Below are 17,013 nucleotides of genomic sequence, written 5' to 3'. Positions count from 1 at the left end.
TGTTTATTTGTTTTAGTATTTGAGGCAAAGTAAAAAGTTATAATTTTATGAATAAATGCATATACCATGCTTTTTTCTGTTTTTCATCAAACTTGCTTTATAATTATTCTCAACTTTAAATCCTTAAGGAATAAGAATGCCTCTTTCTCTTATTAATGAATTAAAATTAATTATTAATATAGTAACTAATAATATTTTTATCCAATTTTAAATCATAATTGATTTAAAATTGCATAAAAATAATTGATTAACTATAGGAAGTCCTGATTAACTATATAAGAACGTCTGCTGTAAACTGGAAGTCACGTTATTTCAATTCAAAATCTTTCCCCTCCCGAAAGGTATTAGGTAGATGACTGGCACAACTCAATTGTTAAAGGAAAAGTATGATACACAGGGACAAGACACTACTAAGTAGAGAGCATGTATTATAAATTAAATAAATTTTTAAAAAATGATTAAAAATTGCTGCCTTACATTATGATGTCACAATAAATAATGTTATTAAATATATCAATAAAATAATATATTATATTGAAACTTTTTTACATCCAGGTATATTATTTCCAGAAATTACAAAACAAAATAAATTTTAATTATTATCTTTTTAAACATAAATATTTCAGCTATGTTCATTTTTATCCTTTTTACAATGAAATTAACATTAATAGGTATTGGCATTGACTTTTTCAGATGGCAGCATAAAATCCACATGCAATACTCATCAGTTTGAAAACACTTGCAAATGATCTTTCAAGTGGTCAGCATTTAATGTCTACAACTAGTGATAAATAATAACTTTCAAGGTAAATGATTTCAAAATCTTGGAACTGTTCAAATTTACTATGATATACTTTTCTTAATTTAAAAAAAGTTTGTTTGATTTTAAGTTACCAACAATGTAAAATACACTATTAATTTAAAGTTAAAAATGTACATAAATTTTTTAAGAATCAATGAAAATAATGTTATCTTATGATTTTCATTTTAAGCAATTTTAAGCATTCGCACTATTTTTGCTCTGTCAACATATACTTCATATATTTTATATTTGTAAGAAAAATTTTAATAAATTAAATTATTATTAAAAAATATATTTACTTTTACTAAAATTTCTAATCTTCTTTCATCTAATAGCACTATTTGTGTTCTTCTCCCTTCTGTCATCTAAAAGAATAGAAATACTTTAATAAAAGATTTATTTAAATAAACTGGACATTGTTATACAAAATTTTTACAACTAAATTACATTATAAAAAGAGAATAAAAGTGTTTCTGAAACAATTATCAGTATTTAAAAAAAAAAAGTTTTAAAATTCCAATTAGTATCCCAATAAAATAACTTGATTCTTGAGAAATTAATGTAAGAGATGAATTAGGAATTCCCAGCATTATGTTTTGTTGTTATAAGAATTACAGAAAATTCAATTAATATTTTCTAAATCAATTTTTGTTAATAAAGCATATATAAATTAAATTAGAAATTTATCAATCTTTTTCAAAAAATAAAAAATAAAAAACTTTACTTTCAACAGCAAAAGATTTCTAAACTACTAATTTTTTAAACAGTTTATTGGTCTGCAATTTGAAAAATTGTAGACTTATAAATTCCCACTGCCGTCCGTCCATCTGTCTCTCCATCCTTAATCTCGAGAACAGAGTTAGATAGATGAACGTTGAGACCAGATACGGAAAGGTTGGAGACAGGATTGGAGACCTGATTAACTATATAAGAACATCTGCTGTAAACCGGAAGTCACGTTATTTCAATTCAAGTCTTTCCCCTCCCGAAAGGTATTAGATAGATGACCAGCACAACTCAATTGTTAAAGGAAAAGTATGATACACAGGGACAAGACACTACTAAGTGGAGAGCATGTATTATAAATTAAATAAATTTTTAAAAAATGATTAAAAATTGCTGCCTGACATTATGATGCCATAATAAATAATGTTATTAAATATATCAATAAAATAATATATTATATTGAAACTTCTTTACATCCAGGTATATTATTTCCAGAAATTACAAAACAAAATAAATTTTAATTATTATCTTTTTAAACATAAATATTTCAGCTATGTTCATTTTTATCCTTTTTACAATGAAATTAACATTAATAATAACATATGTTATCTCTGTACTCACTTATTCTTTTGGAGTTATACACTGGATATGCACAGATTTCAAGCAACTCCAAAGGAAAACAAGAACAACACTAACTAAGCATAAACAATATCCGAAATCATCCATAGCAACACTACCTCTTCCTCGTACAGAAGGTGGCCGTGGCCTTATAATATAGTTAATCTGCACTACAAATTCTGACACTGAGTTTTTTCCACAAAATACAAAAACATCAACATTACATAAAGCAATAACTCTGGCAGACAGTAACAACACACCTTTAAACTTAATAAATAAAACCTCTGAGCACCTGGACACAGCTCAACTTATAAAAAGCATAAACTCCACTAAGACATAGGCCCAAAAGACACTTCATAGCAGGCATGTCTATTGACCTAGCTCAGGACTATGTTGACAAAACTGCATCAAACTACTGGCTGGATAGGGGCTGCCTGTTTGGAAAGACTGAGGGGTTTAAGGTTGCCACTCAAGATCAGGTCATAAACACTAAAAACTATAGAAAAACAATTTGAAGGGATACATCAACTGACAAAATGACTCTTGCAGAAAATACCACAATCTGCCAGAAACAATACAATAAATAACCTCTGGTTTCAAGCTCTTAACACAAACAGATTATTTACATAGACATAATCAAGTAAAAAAAAAAACAGTATTAGAAAATGACACAAAATATATTACGACAGAGCCATAATCAATTCATCACAACAGACCCGACATCTCTGTTAAAAACACTCATAACTTAAAAAATTGCTCACACTGAAAAAATCAACAAGTACACTCCACTTGCTCAAGAAATAAAACAGATATGGAGGATGGATAAGATATTTATTGTATCTGTTGTCTTCTCTTCTACTGGTGTTATACACACACTACACAAAAGTGTAGAAAAATTAAACCTTAATAAAAACATATACATGGCACTACAGAAAGCTGCAATGTTGAACATGTCTCATTGTTATGAAGTTTCTAGATGTTGACACATATACCAATAACCAAACTTAATGTTATACTTGTTTGTGTAGCCATACTTTGACTTTAATCTGGCATAGCACTTGGCACCAGTATCAGCTGAGATTGACATGTGCAACAAAATAATAATAATAATAATGCTCAAACAACTACAGTGTATGACAACCTGTATGATATACATACCAGATTTTGTAGAAAATATAGACCAGTAAACACGAAACATTGTAATAGATGAGGATCAAGAACCTATAGTCTTGCAATTCCTTCAGATACTGGCTGAAACAAAATTATTCCCAGCCAAAAGATGTAATGTACAGTACCAATTCCTGACATTTGCAGTGTGGGGCCAGACATCATCACAAATGAAATAAATATCCCAGCTAAACCTATTACGTCACTTATTCTGTGTTGCACAACAATTTCCTAGTGTTTCATAATAGGTATTGGCATTGATTTTTTCAGATGGCAGCATAAAATCCACATGCAATACTCATCAGTTTGAAAACACTTGCAAATGATCTTTCAAGTGGTCAGCATTGATTTGGCTCGTCTTTCTTGGCAATGAAGTGTGCCTCCATTGGACTGTCCTTTTGTTTCAGGCATCATAAGCAACATCAATGTCCTGTCCGCAGTGACAATAAGACTTAAAAAGTCATCACCATCTCGATGATAGTATTAAAAATTTCAATGAACTGTAATAAAGTTTTAAAAACTATACATGGCAAATATTAATAGAAAAGGAACATATACCATTGTCTGTCGGTGTTACATAAAAATAACTTATTTTGAGAGTACTTTCGACAGTATATAGGCCTAACTGTCCTTTTCAGGCAGAATCATTCATAGAGAACAAAACATTTGAATTCAAGAAAAAGAACCAGGGTTCTTTTTCTTGAATTCAAATGCATTGCTACAGTAAGAGTTACAACTCAAATTTCATCCACTTCTAATTAAGAGAGTATGTCCTCAAAGTTTCAGCATTCTAACTCTCACAAAACTGCATTTTTCTGAGAGTTAGAGCTGTTTAATGATGTTTTAGTGGTTTGGCTCCATTGTTCTCTCCATCCCAAAACATGATAAACATAACCAAATATAGAATTTAATTATAATGTGTGTGTAAATGCAGTCGTGACGTATATGGTGGAGTGTCCTCATTTCCACATCCTCGCTCCATAAATTTCAGAAAACATAATCAATAAAATTTTTACCCTATTAAAATTAATTATTATATTGTAAATCAGCAATTTTTAATGATAGTTTAATCAGATGTTTTGAAGATAATATCTTATGTTTGCTCCTGGTATTGGTCCTCAAACCTACCTCCAGTTTTCTATGAAAAAAAGATTTTAAGTTTTTATTCAAATTTATTCCCATTGCTATATTCATAAACAATTCCATGTTTTTATTTTATTCACTATATTAAAAGTTTATTAGTTTATTGCTTCATTGTTTCTTGAGAATAGTAAACATGGAATTGCTTATCAATTGTTGTCTATATTGATGCTAATACTCTGTGTAATAAAAAGTACATGAATGGTGTTCCACAGCCTCAAAATTCTCAAAGGTTGAGAATCATTGTTTTAAACAAACAATAATTGCATTTAAAATTACTAACAGTATTCCTATAATTCAATTCAAAATAAACAAAGAAAATCGGTGTAGATTGAAAACTAATTATTTATCTTGTTTTTTTTTTTAATATAAATATTTTATGGATTTTCTATGAATGTCAATGTGTGTGTCATGTTTTCTTCTGTGATAAAATTAAAAACCTGGATAGCCATAGGAGTTATATAATAAAATATTTTATAAAATAAAACAATACAAGAGTTTAAATCAGTCCAATAATTTATTTGTTGTAAATGTAGAAACATTTCATCATAAATTATGAGGAAAGTAAGAATTGCTGGTAATGTCGAGATAAGGCACTTATTCATGTCGATTACGAAAGTAAAAATAATGTAATAATAAAGTTAGCATTAAAAAATCTAGCAATGCGTTGCGTAACTTTCCCAACATTTAAAATTGCGTGCGACGCTACGTATTATAATATTTTATTAAAACTTTTTACATTTTTAATTACAGTATTCTAAAATAACTTAATTTTGACGGTAGTGATTAGTTTCTTTAAAAAATTGTAAATGCTAATTACGAATAAAATCTTTATTAAGTCCGATCCTACTCGAGATATGACCCCTCTCTCTCTCCATCCCCTTGACTTTTAATCACAAAATTTAATAGTATCAATCCACCTAATACACAAACCTCCCTGCAAAATTTCAGAAATTTTCGACAAAAGACATGAGAGTTACGAAGCTTCAAAGGGGGTAAACAGTGCACCCCACACACTAACATCTATACGTAAAGGAAAAAATTTCTCCATGTATGAAGGTCCAGAGTCCAAAAATATAAAAAATTTTTGACCTATTACCATTCTTTCTCTCTGTTATACATAACAGCGAGAAAAGTAAAAAAGAAAAAAAATTGCTTGAAGTAATAAATTTCTCACAACTATAATTTGTGTTAAGTTAAAATGTACTTGAAATTACAATATATAAACATCTACAGTGAGAGATACATATGTGTAAAGAATTGCAAAATTCTTGCTGGACATTCTTTGTGCTTGGTTGGCGAAGTCAGTATTTTAATATAAATAAAACATGCAATTCACAAGTAGATGAGAATATCAGTTATTTTTTTAAGTATGTTACTGTACTTTTACAGAATTGGAAAGAATCCACAACGACTAACTATTCTTAGTCACGCAAGTAAGCTAAAATTTTACCAGAAGTATTTTTGATCCTACTTCAATACCCTCTATGGGCGGCTGAATTGTCAAATGAGGTTTTAATTAAATAATTATTAATTTGAAAACATCCATAAACGTTTTCTAATACATGGTTCTTATAACTGAATCCGAAATAATGAATTTTTATATCTAACCTTCGATTTGCAGTACACATAGTAAATTGTTTTCGAGTTTCGTGAAAGCGGCAGTTCAACTTGTAAAAAAAAAATTCCACTTCGGCAACAAAAAATCGAATTTAAAAAATGTTAGCTTTTCTATTGTGTACAGAAATGGAAACCACTAGCCAATAGTAAGCAAGGACGGTGAAATCGATAAATAAACATGACATTATATATGCAGTATTTGATAAAAAGTAAAGTATATTAGAAATATTTTTGATATTCATTAATATTTAACTTTCCAAAAAAATGTATAAAAGACAAGAAATAAGTTTCTGAGATATATGGCCGGCGAATAATTTGCTAATGACCATACCCATCCATCCATCTTGGGAGTTCTGATATCATTGCAAAAGGAACCAACATTCGATTGTCTCCCAAAAAAAGGGGCTTTGTACATTTTAGGAAAACCGAATTTCTTTTTAGTTTTTTTTGCGACTTTTCGACACGCGGAAACCAGGCTTTAGTATTAATTTACATAATTGCAATTTACACAACATTCTTAGAACGAATCTACTACGTTAATCGAGAATTAAATGTATTTCAAGCGAATACTGTACAGAAAATCTACACATCAACAGATAGGATACAGAACAGCAAGGAGAATATTTGGGACACGGTCAACTGGGCTATCGCCAAGTGGACGACAAAATAAGACATTTTAAAAAACTTTTTTCTTAAAATCACTATTTTTTTCTATTGATTTACTACCCGGTAAATTTAATTTCTTTTTCAGAAAGGTGTTAAAAGATCGATCTAAACATATAATTTGATAAATCTCTCTTATAATTAAGCTTATTTTTATTGTGCAGAATTTCAAAATTGCATAGAAGTTATATTAAAATTTCTCATGCAAAAATGACTCAGGTAGTTAATATTTTCATTTGTATTATATATCAAAATTTGCAGAATCATTTAAGAAAGACAGTTTAAAAATAATAAAAATAATAATAAAATTGCAATTGTAAAAAAAATAATAATAAACAGAAATTAACACTTTCAGCAAGAGCCGCATGTACCTCAAAAAGAGCCGCATTTGCCCATGTCTGTTATATAATATATTACATTAAATTTCATATAATATGAATAGACATAAATTTTCAACTCAATTTTCTCTTCACTATTAAAATGTTTATCTTGTATTGATATTTTATTTCCTATTTTCCACTGAAAAGTACAAATATAAAATTCGCGAAAATAGCTATTCTTATATTCTGTTTATGGAAAGAATAGACTTGAGAGTAACATCACGCGTCATGTCCCTTGATATGTCAAGCAATATGTCAATTTTAATTTATTTTCTCTCACTAGATGGCAGAACGACTTTTCTGTTAATTGTGTTAATTTTTTATAGCGTGCATTAACTGTAAATAATCATGCATTTAACAACTACTCTAGCTAACTTCCTCGTATTCCAATACCAGAACTCGAAGCTTCAATAACACTTTTAACAAATAAGGAAGAAATCGAAAGTAACTTGCCAGATGTAAGCGATCAATGAATGGCTCCATTGGTTAATACCTAAGTTGATTCTTTTCATACTGTAGATTTACGATTTATTTTTGAATCCAACTACGGTAGACAAAGTCGTTGAAAGAACAAAAGAAAATGTGGTATTCATAAATTAACGATTCAAGTTAGCATACGCATTTATTTTTAATTGATGATCTAACTTTAGCGTCCGATTATCGACGGATGGCTTAAATATTTATCGATAAACTAGTCAAGGAATAAACACATTAGTTTATACTGAACAATGCTAAATTTCGGACAAACCTAAAATTTATACATATACAGTATCTGTAAAATACAGGAATAAGAAATAAAAATTATACTATATTCATATGAAGAAAATGGTGCATATTTTTTAGTTATATATTAGCAAATCAATAATTTTATTCCTGATTATTTACTTTCTTTTTATTAAGTTGTAATATTTTAATCGATCGCTAAACATAGAACCATGTCTTTTGGAATACTTATCATAACGGGTTTATAAAACAGAATTAAGAAATTCTAAATATAATTTAGTTTCCTTCACTATTCTCTGAAATGAGAGAGATCCCTGACTCCAAGAAAATAATGATACATGTATAAATTTCATTTACTTAATTTCCTCCTCCTTGTTTTTCGAGGAAGCCATATTATAAGCTATTTATAAACTGTAAATTAAATAACAAAATTGTTAACAATTTAAAATTTTGTTGCTATCAATAATGATTGTATATTTTAAGTTTGTCACAAATAATCATAGAATTTAATTAATATTATAATATATATATGTTTCCGGCCAAACCCGATTTCAGGCCAAACTAGTTTGTCCTACGCGTGTCAGGCCAAACTAGTTTGTCCTAGGCCGAACTGATTTATGTACTATAAATAGGTGCCAGTGTAAAAAACAAGTGATTTTGTGTAATTCGAAATGCCACCACAGTACACCCTGTAAAAATAAATAAGATAAAATATTTTATATGTTACTCTAAGAAGTACAAGTTCATTTTTAATTTTAGTTTAACTGTAAAAGTTATTTTTATTATTTCATTTGAATTTTTGAAAATACTGTATTTTCGAAAGTTAATTACCTTTAAAAGTGCATGGCTTAATAAAAAAAAATACAAACTGATAAGTACTGATTAGCTTATTTTTATTTTATAGTTTTGTACAAGTATTGTGCCACTTCTAATCAATACCGTTTTTGGTTAATGTTACCCTAGGTATCGAAGGTGGCGGCTCGTCTCCGATTCCAGCAATCAGAAGACAGGGAACAGTGCGGACGCACGTTCTAACCTAACCTACCTAACCTATTCTAATAAATTACTATAATTATTAGAATAGGTTAGGTTAGGTTAGAACGTGCGTCCCCACTGTTCCCTGTCTTCTGATTGCTGGAATCGGAGACGAGCCGCCACCTTCGATACCTAGGGTAACATTAACCCGTTTTTTATAATTAAGTAGACTATGTTTGAATAAATATTGTTCATCTAATTGATTGCCTTTTAATTTTATTTTAACCATTAATATACTTGAATAATAATTCTAAACCAGTTCGGCCTAGTACAAACTAGTTTGGCCTGAAATCAGGTTTGGCCGGTAACATATATAATACTATTTTGGTTTAAAATATTGATGCTAATAATAATTATTAAACTGTTTTATTTAATAAGAGATGTCCAATGTTCTGGAAAGGTGAAGGTCAATCGATTACAGAAGACTCATATCAAATGATGAAAATAAAGTAGCAAATGAGAAAAATTTGATTTGTGCAAGATTCCGCTATGTAAAATCCTGCAATACACATAGGAACCACGTCTAGAATATTAGAAATTCGTGTTTCTGTAATTATTCACATATTACATACTTTATAGACAATTAAATGCATATAGAAAAACGACTAAATTAAGGAGAAATATAAGATGCAAAGAAAATCTTTGCTCATAACATATTTTCTATTTGGTCAGATATCATTGCAAACAGGTATTGATCCGAGACATATTTATTTAGAAAAGAATACATACATTTATTGAAAATCCCTGTGTAGTAATTGATAACCACCTTTCCAGAACATTAGGGATTTAAAACGTTAAGCTCACTAAGCGATTATCGTGCAATTTTTGTCGTTTGACTCTATACGAGTCAGTTGAACTTTATTGTTAATCGTTCGGGAATTGATCCAATATTGCATTTACAGTCGAATGTCGTTTATACGTTTTTCATTTGTACGTTTTACGCAATTATATATAAAAACTTTTCTGAATCGTACTTTATTATAAAAACACTTCAGTTATATATTATATATGATTTCGAATACGTCACATTTTCGGTACGCTACAGTACTTTTCTCACTTAAGCGTTATTCACTTTCAAATGGAAAACTTTTAAGCGTTTATTTAAGAAAGTAAAAAAAAGCGAATTATGTATCATTTAAGATTGGCCCACCTGAAAGCAAATCCCCAGCAAATGCAAAAAAGCAGAGTGAATAATACGTAACATGTGATACCGTTTCCGATTAATTTTCCCATTTGGTAAATAGCTCTGTCAGACCATCATGCTGAAAATATTCTTTTTCCATGTTTTGTACTGCGAACCATTTCGCTAAGCAAATAAAATTTCTTTTCGGTTTCTCAATTCGTTTTTACTATTCGCTGTTAGTGTAAGCTAACTTTTAAAACGACTTTTCATACTTCCACATAACTGGAGTTTTCGCGGAAGGAAATAACTAATATTACATACTGTACCAGTATGTGACGATTCTAACGAATAAAAGAAAACCAAGGAAAAAAAAACAAATAGTCAATTTTTTAAAAGTACATAACTTGATTTCATACTGTTTTACTTTTCCTTTTATATGTTGTTCAAATGTATTTATACACTGTATACTTATATGTACCGTATAGTACATACAATATAATAAATTGAAACTTTTCTATTGTGAATTACACATACAAAATCAGTTGTAGTTTTTATTTGTGCCGCAACATACTTTTGTGACGAATATATTCAAGTCTGAAAGCAACTCAAAAGTACTTTTCACTTGCATATTTTTCTCATTTCAGAAATATTTTTCGCAGTTTTCTAGAGAAACACATAAACGGGGTTTTATTTATTCACTTACACGGAAGTTGTATTATGTAAACAGCTAACAACAATAACCTTAATATACAAGCGGCCGAATGGCCGAGCGGTCAAGGTGGCAGCTTACCGCTCTGGGGACCCGGGATCGAATCCGAACGGGTCGAATAATCCCCAGGAATTTTTCGGGGGGTGGTCCGTTCGGATATGTCGGGCCCCGTCCCTCACCACCCGGTCGCCCCATTGTGGGCCTGGCCGAACTCATAATGGGCCTACTAAAAAAGGCCCTCTTAGTGCCCACAGGACAGAAAGAGTTAAAAAAAAACCTTAAAATACAGTATAAATTTCCAATTAGTAGTGCTGAAGTTTTTTATACTCGGATATCAGAATACAAAAAACGGGCACCCACGTATATCTACAGTAGTGTGGATTTTGAATACAGTTATTATCTGAGTATCCGTACCTGTAAGTACTCGTATAAAAATTGTAGGCACACAACATAAAAAAAAAACGAGTAAAATAATTTAAAACGCTTAAATTAAAGAAAATGTTTACTAATCTACTTAACTGTTTTTAATTTGACGTCGTTTTAATAAATTATTGTTTACAATTTTTAAAAGATCAGTTTTTCAAACAAACTTTTCATTAGCGAGGTTGATAACGAAGTTTTAAACGCGAAAACGTGTACGTCGGACGTTCAGTGCGCTTTCCTGTAAGTCTAGAAGTTTGACAATAGTGTTTGGAAAGTCAGTGTAATCATGCTTGACGTTCCAAACGCCATTGTCAAACTTCTAGGCTTACAGGAAAGCGGCGCTGAACGTCCGACGTATACGTTTTCGCGTTTAAAACTTCGGCCTCAACCTCGCTATTAGTTCAAATTATTAATTATAATCGCTGAACTATTGAAATTTAAAAGCCATATGACTGAGGCCGGATGGCCGAGCGGTCAAGGTGGTAGCCTACCGCTCTGGGGGACCAGGGTTCGAATCCGAACGGGTCGAGAAATCCCCAGGAATTTTTCGGGGGGTGGTCAAAAAAAGCATGTAAAACAATAATGATCCACAAAGTTGTGCTCCCGAAGAGCAAATAAATTGAATAATAGCGAGGTTGCGGCCAACGTTTTCATCGCGATGAAAACGTCGTCCACAACCTCTCTAATATCAATAAAACTGTCTTTGGCACATTGTCAGTCGTTGTGAATGCACTATATCTTCACAGAGTTTGATCAAAATCGGTGATCCCTACGCCATACTGAGCGTATGATATGTAATTAATAGTTCAAGTTATATTTTGATTAAAGTTCGTACTTAAAAATATTATTATATACATGTTACAGTCAAAACCCGTTTTGTCTAGTTAAAACTAGTTTTAACTCAAATTTATTTTTGACTAGCAGTAAATTCTAGTTATAACAAAGACATCCAGTATTAACTAGTTGAAACTAGTTAAAACGCGTTCTAACTAAAAACGGGTTTTGACTGTAACATACACATCTATATATAATCTGAAAATACAGTAGTCAAATTACTTAAGAAGAAAACATTTTGAACAAAATTTGCATTTACTGTCATCAGAGCCGGATTTCTAAATAGGCACAGTTGGTCTGGACCTAGAGCAGAAAATTTTGAGGACGGACAAAACTGGCGCGCTTAGTATAATAATTTCACAAAAACCCAAAAAATCTTAAATATTACAATATTTGTAGTTAATTATTAAGGCGTCTACATAAATAAATAAAAATAATTATTTAAATAATACACTGAACTCCCGATTATCCGTGCATCGTCGAATTATTTTGTCCATCTTGTCCATGGACAGAGTAACGAGTGGGAAGTCGTATATACATCAGTGTACAAGCAGTAAGCTTTTAAGTTCAGTTGACTTTCCAAGAAACGGTCTGGAACGTCCAAAAAAGTTGACCTGAGTTTACAAACAAAACTTTAAGAACATTGAGAGAATACAAATGGGGGGGATCACACACGCTATAAAGGGTCGGAAAAAAATAGCCTACTAGCCCTAAAATTAAAATACAGAAATTTGGAGAAAATGTAAAAATTATAGATAGAAATGTAAAATTTAAATTACTACACGATATTATGAAAATAGAAGAAATATATATTTTATGTTTACTAACTAAATATTAATTTCAGGTTATGAAACTTGGAACTTAACACTTGCATGATGTCAGGGCCGGATTTACATAAGGGCATTTAGGGCCTGTGCCCAGGGCCCCCACAAAACTAAAACTTTTCTATTACCGCGACAGCCTAGTGTGGCCTAATCATGAGGGCAACAGGCAGAGAAAACCAAACCCGAGAAAAAGTCTATGAAACATCGGAAAATTTCGGGAAAAAATTTCACATAGGTATTTTTCTGTTAAATTAAAATAATTAGTTTTACACAATAAAATATATGTATGTTTACAATAACCTTATTTTAAAATGAAATTTACAACTTCCTAGTTGAAATCTAATTGAAAGTACAGTATTTTGTGTAAATTTTCTAAATCATCAAATTTGCCTACTCTTGCCTACACCGAATTTGTGCCCAGGGCCCCTAGATTGGTAAATCCGGCCCTGCATGATGTTATAACAGAGTTGAGCTGTTTATATACAGTAGTTCATTTAAAAGTTCCGAATAGTATTTTTTATAGTTTACAGGACTAGTTTTGGATTATCCGTGCACTAATTAGCACGGATAATCGGGAGTTCGATGTATAATTATATCTGATTATATATATATATATATAAATGGTCAGAGCTAACAGAGTAAAAAGCGAAAAATGTCACACACAGCCAACCAGAATTAGTTTCAAAGTTTCATCTATGGCACGTGATCTATATGCTGCTAATCATACAAATCTAACTGCACTCCACCAAATCAGAAATTTCGCAATTATTTGTCTCCGGATTCGAAGATTAAATCGACGATTCTGAGTACTTACAACACATTTTTATTTTAAAGTTTTGTCGCAGTCTGCATATATTTTGAGAGTAGTTATATAATTATTAAATACTTTTCTAATTACTTTTGTGTTTATAGTTGTTTGAGACGAAAATATTCCTATTCCGAATCGTAATAATGGCGGAAAACAGATTTCGTTACGGTGTAGTTCTATTTTCTTTTAAAGATTTACTTTATTAAAGTAATTTTTTAAATTAAACTTGTTACATTATACAAATCTTTTATCCCAAGTGTCCGTTTCGCGCATAGCCAATTAATTTTAAATTATTCTTTGATTTATAAAAAAAGAGGCTGCCCAAAAATTCATGTAACGCAGATATGGGTGGGTACGCAGATAATCGTTACGATGTGTTATAAGGGGTGCGGTGTTCACGAAAACGTTACGTAATGCTGGAGTCTCAACCACTAGATAACAAAATGATTCACTCTTTTCCGAAGAGTTGCGTAGCGAAGTGTTTATGTCACTGCTTTGTACTGTATGTAATTGTACTGTGACTCTTCTTTGTGGTTACAGAATTGTTCGTTCTCATAATCTGTTCGATCGATTTTGATTAAACTTTGCCATTTTCTATTAATTGCGATGAGAAATTCAAAAATGTTACGAGGGTCATGACTTCGTTTTCGATGTATAGAGGTATTAAAGTGACAATGTCCGTGCTCTCTGATACGAATGAGAGCGCCTAACGAAATTTAGGCCTGGGGATCAAACATAAAAACGGCATTGCGTACGCCTAACGGAAAATCGGCGCAAAAAACGAACAAAACAGAAGTTCGCCTCTCCATGGCCGGCAGGTACTGTAGAAGGGATGGCTAAGCTCTTTTGTGGCGGCAAGTACAAAGTTCACCTGTCCGTTCATCCGTCAGGTACAAGGACAGAGTGTGGATTTAATTTTACCGCATACATGTAAAGTGATCTGACTGAGATTCGAGGAAACTGATCTTAATTACCTCACTTCTAATCTCACTTTTCTCTTCATTTATTTTTCAAGTCATAAGAAAATGTATTAATTATTTCAATGTTAAGCTTTAATTATAAAGAAAAAATGTCATTCATATAACAGGACATTTAAGTGACATTCATATACTACTTAATTTAGCATTTTAAAATATTCTCGAGTGTTTATCAAAGATAGTGACGACGAATGCGTTATTGGAAAAGAATTAGTCATTATCTATTTTAATTTGCAAACGATATCGCAGTTTTTGCTAGAACTCTGATTTACTTACAAAGAAAATTTGCTTCATATTTGTTGTTTTCTCAGAATTATTTTTTTTCTATTATTTACGATAAAACAAAATAAGTTTCTCTCAGTGAAATAGATAGGAAAAAAATCAGATAAAAATTTTCTTGGATAGAAATTGCTGGAAATTGTAGAAAGGATGGATTATTTAGATTTGTTTTTATCTTAAAATACAACTTTTTGTAAACATTTCAAATATATAAGGTCTAAGGCTTTAGTCAAAAGCAACATTTATTACTTCGATCACGTCAGGATTCTAATTTCTAACACATTTTTTTATTGAAGAAAAATGATTATTCGTTTATAGTTCAAGTATATTGTTTTATATGTGTCTTCATCGTAGAGGTTGATGGAATGGTCTAACGTGAATAAACTTCAAATGATTTAATAGGTGGTTGTCTCTTTAATCCGAAAACATTCGGTAGACTAACTTACAGCTAAACAGGCTTAAAACTTTTTTATTGGTTCTTCATCAAATGCATTTCGGACCAGTTTTATGAGTCCTGGTCCCTCATCAGTGCTACAGGAAACCAAAGGTTTTTTATTAACATGGGTGACGCGAGTGCGTACATAATAAGATTTACAAAAAATTCCTTAAAGAACATTTTTAACTAAATACATTTTTTATACCTTTTTAGTTCTTCGTATCCTCCTTATTAACTATACATTTCTCACTGGTATCTATTTTCATATTCGTTTTTAATTCCTATTTTCCCGTGTACTTACAGTAGTACTATAATTATAAAGTTTTCTTATATAAAAAAATTTTTTACAAAGATCTGTGTAACTAATATAGAGTTTTCTAAAAGTAAATACGTACTTACTATACTTACTATTTTTTCCGGATGTATTACAAACATTTTACATCAAATTTTAGTTCTATAAATATATCTTTAAGGCTGTTCGGAAAGCATTGCGCTTTTTACAATACTAGAACGTTCACAGTAGGGTGCCACACATAAAGCTATTAGTCTGTTGCGCTCTCTATTACATAATACCACTGTTGGTCGATTTGCATGCCATTTGACAGATTTACTAAGTTACTATTATTGCTATGTTTTTTTTATTTCTATGTGTTCTTTAAACTTTCGTTTATATATATTTTTCTCGGAATGTAAAATTTTGGTGTTGTTTTTTTCTATTTGGCAATAAACCAATACATAAAATTTGATACAGAATTAGAAAAATATAAAAAAATTAACTTTTTAGATATTACTATAAAAAAAGGAAAAGATTGTTTTACTTTTAAAACTTACAAAAAACCATCGGACGTAAACAAAACAATCAATTATCATTCCTACACCCCTAGTACCATAAAAAAAGAATACATATATTAGGGACTTAAAGAAAATATACACTAGGACGAGCCAACATAACGAACGTCAAACTATGGTTGAAAATTTAAATCATAAATATATACTTAATAACTACCCCAAGCACTTATAAAATCAGCTGCAATTGTCAACACCCACAATATTACATAGGTGAAACTGGGCGTAAATTGGAATCACGGATCAATGAACATATGGCTGCCATCAGGTTGAAACATAACACCTCCCCTTGGTTTAACCACATAATAAACAATAGTTGCCAAATAGAAAAAAATAACACCAAAATTTTACATTCCGAGAAAAATATATATAAACGAAAGTTTAAAGAACACATAGAAATAAAAAAAACATAGCAATAATAGTAACTTAGTAAATCTGTCAAATGGCATGCAAATCGACCAACAGTGGTATTATGTAATAGAGAGCGCAACAGACTAATAGCTTTATGTGTGGCACCCTACTGTGAACGTTCTAGTATTGTAAAAAGCGCAATGCTTTCCGAACAGCCTTAAAGATATATTTATAGAACTAAAATTTGATGTAAAATGTTTGTAATACATCCGGAAAAAATAGTAAGTATAGTAAGTACGTATTTACTTTTAGAAAACTCTATATTAGTTACACAGATCTTTGTAAAAAAATTTTTTATATAAGAAAACTTTATAATTATAGTACTACTGTAAGTACACGGGAAAATAGGAATTAAAAACGAATATGAAAATAGATACCAGTGAGAAATGTATAGTTAATAAGGAGGATACGAAGAACTAAAAAGGTATAAAAAATGTATTTAGTTAAAAATGTTCTTTAAGGAATTTTT

General features: G+C 30.5%; 1 protein-coding gene across 2 annotated transcripts in view; it reads right to left on the bottom strand.

Annotated features, from left to right (window-relative positions):
* The window catches only part of LOC136977465 (FERM domain-containing protein 4A-like), a 146,034-nt gene that overhangs the window by 67,958 nt on the left and 61,063 nt on the right, over positions 1-17,013 (bottom strand). For both annotated transcript variants that reach the window (XM_067272959.1, XM_067272958.1), the window contains exon 2: positions 1,102-1,167. In XM_067272959.1, the coding sequence (XP_067129060.1) occupies positions 1,102-1,167 (66 nt within the window). The remainder of the gene's footprint in view (positions 1-1,101; positions 1,168-17,013) is intronic.

This window comes from Centruroides vittatus, unplaced genomic scaffold (assembly GCF_030686945.1).
Source record: "Centruroides vittatus isolate TY-2023 unplaced genomic scaffold, ASM3068694v2 contig_459, whole genome shotgun sequence".
NCBI lineage: Eukaryota > Metazoa > Arthropoda > Arachnida > Scorpiones > Buthidae > Centruroides > Centruroides vittatus.
The sequence above is the reverse complement of the archived record's forward strand: the minus strand, read 5'-3'. Positions and strand labels throughout refer to the sequence as shown.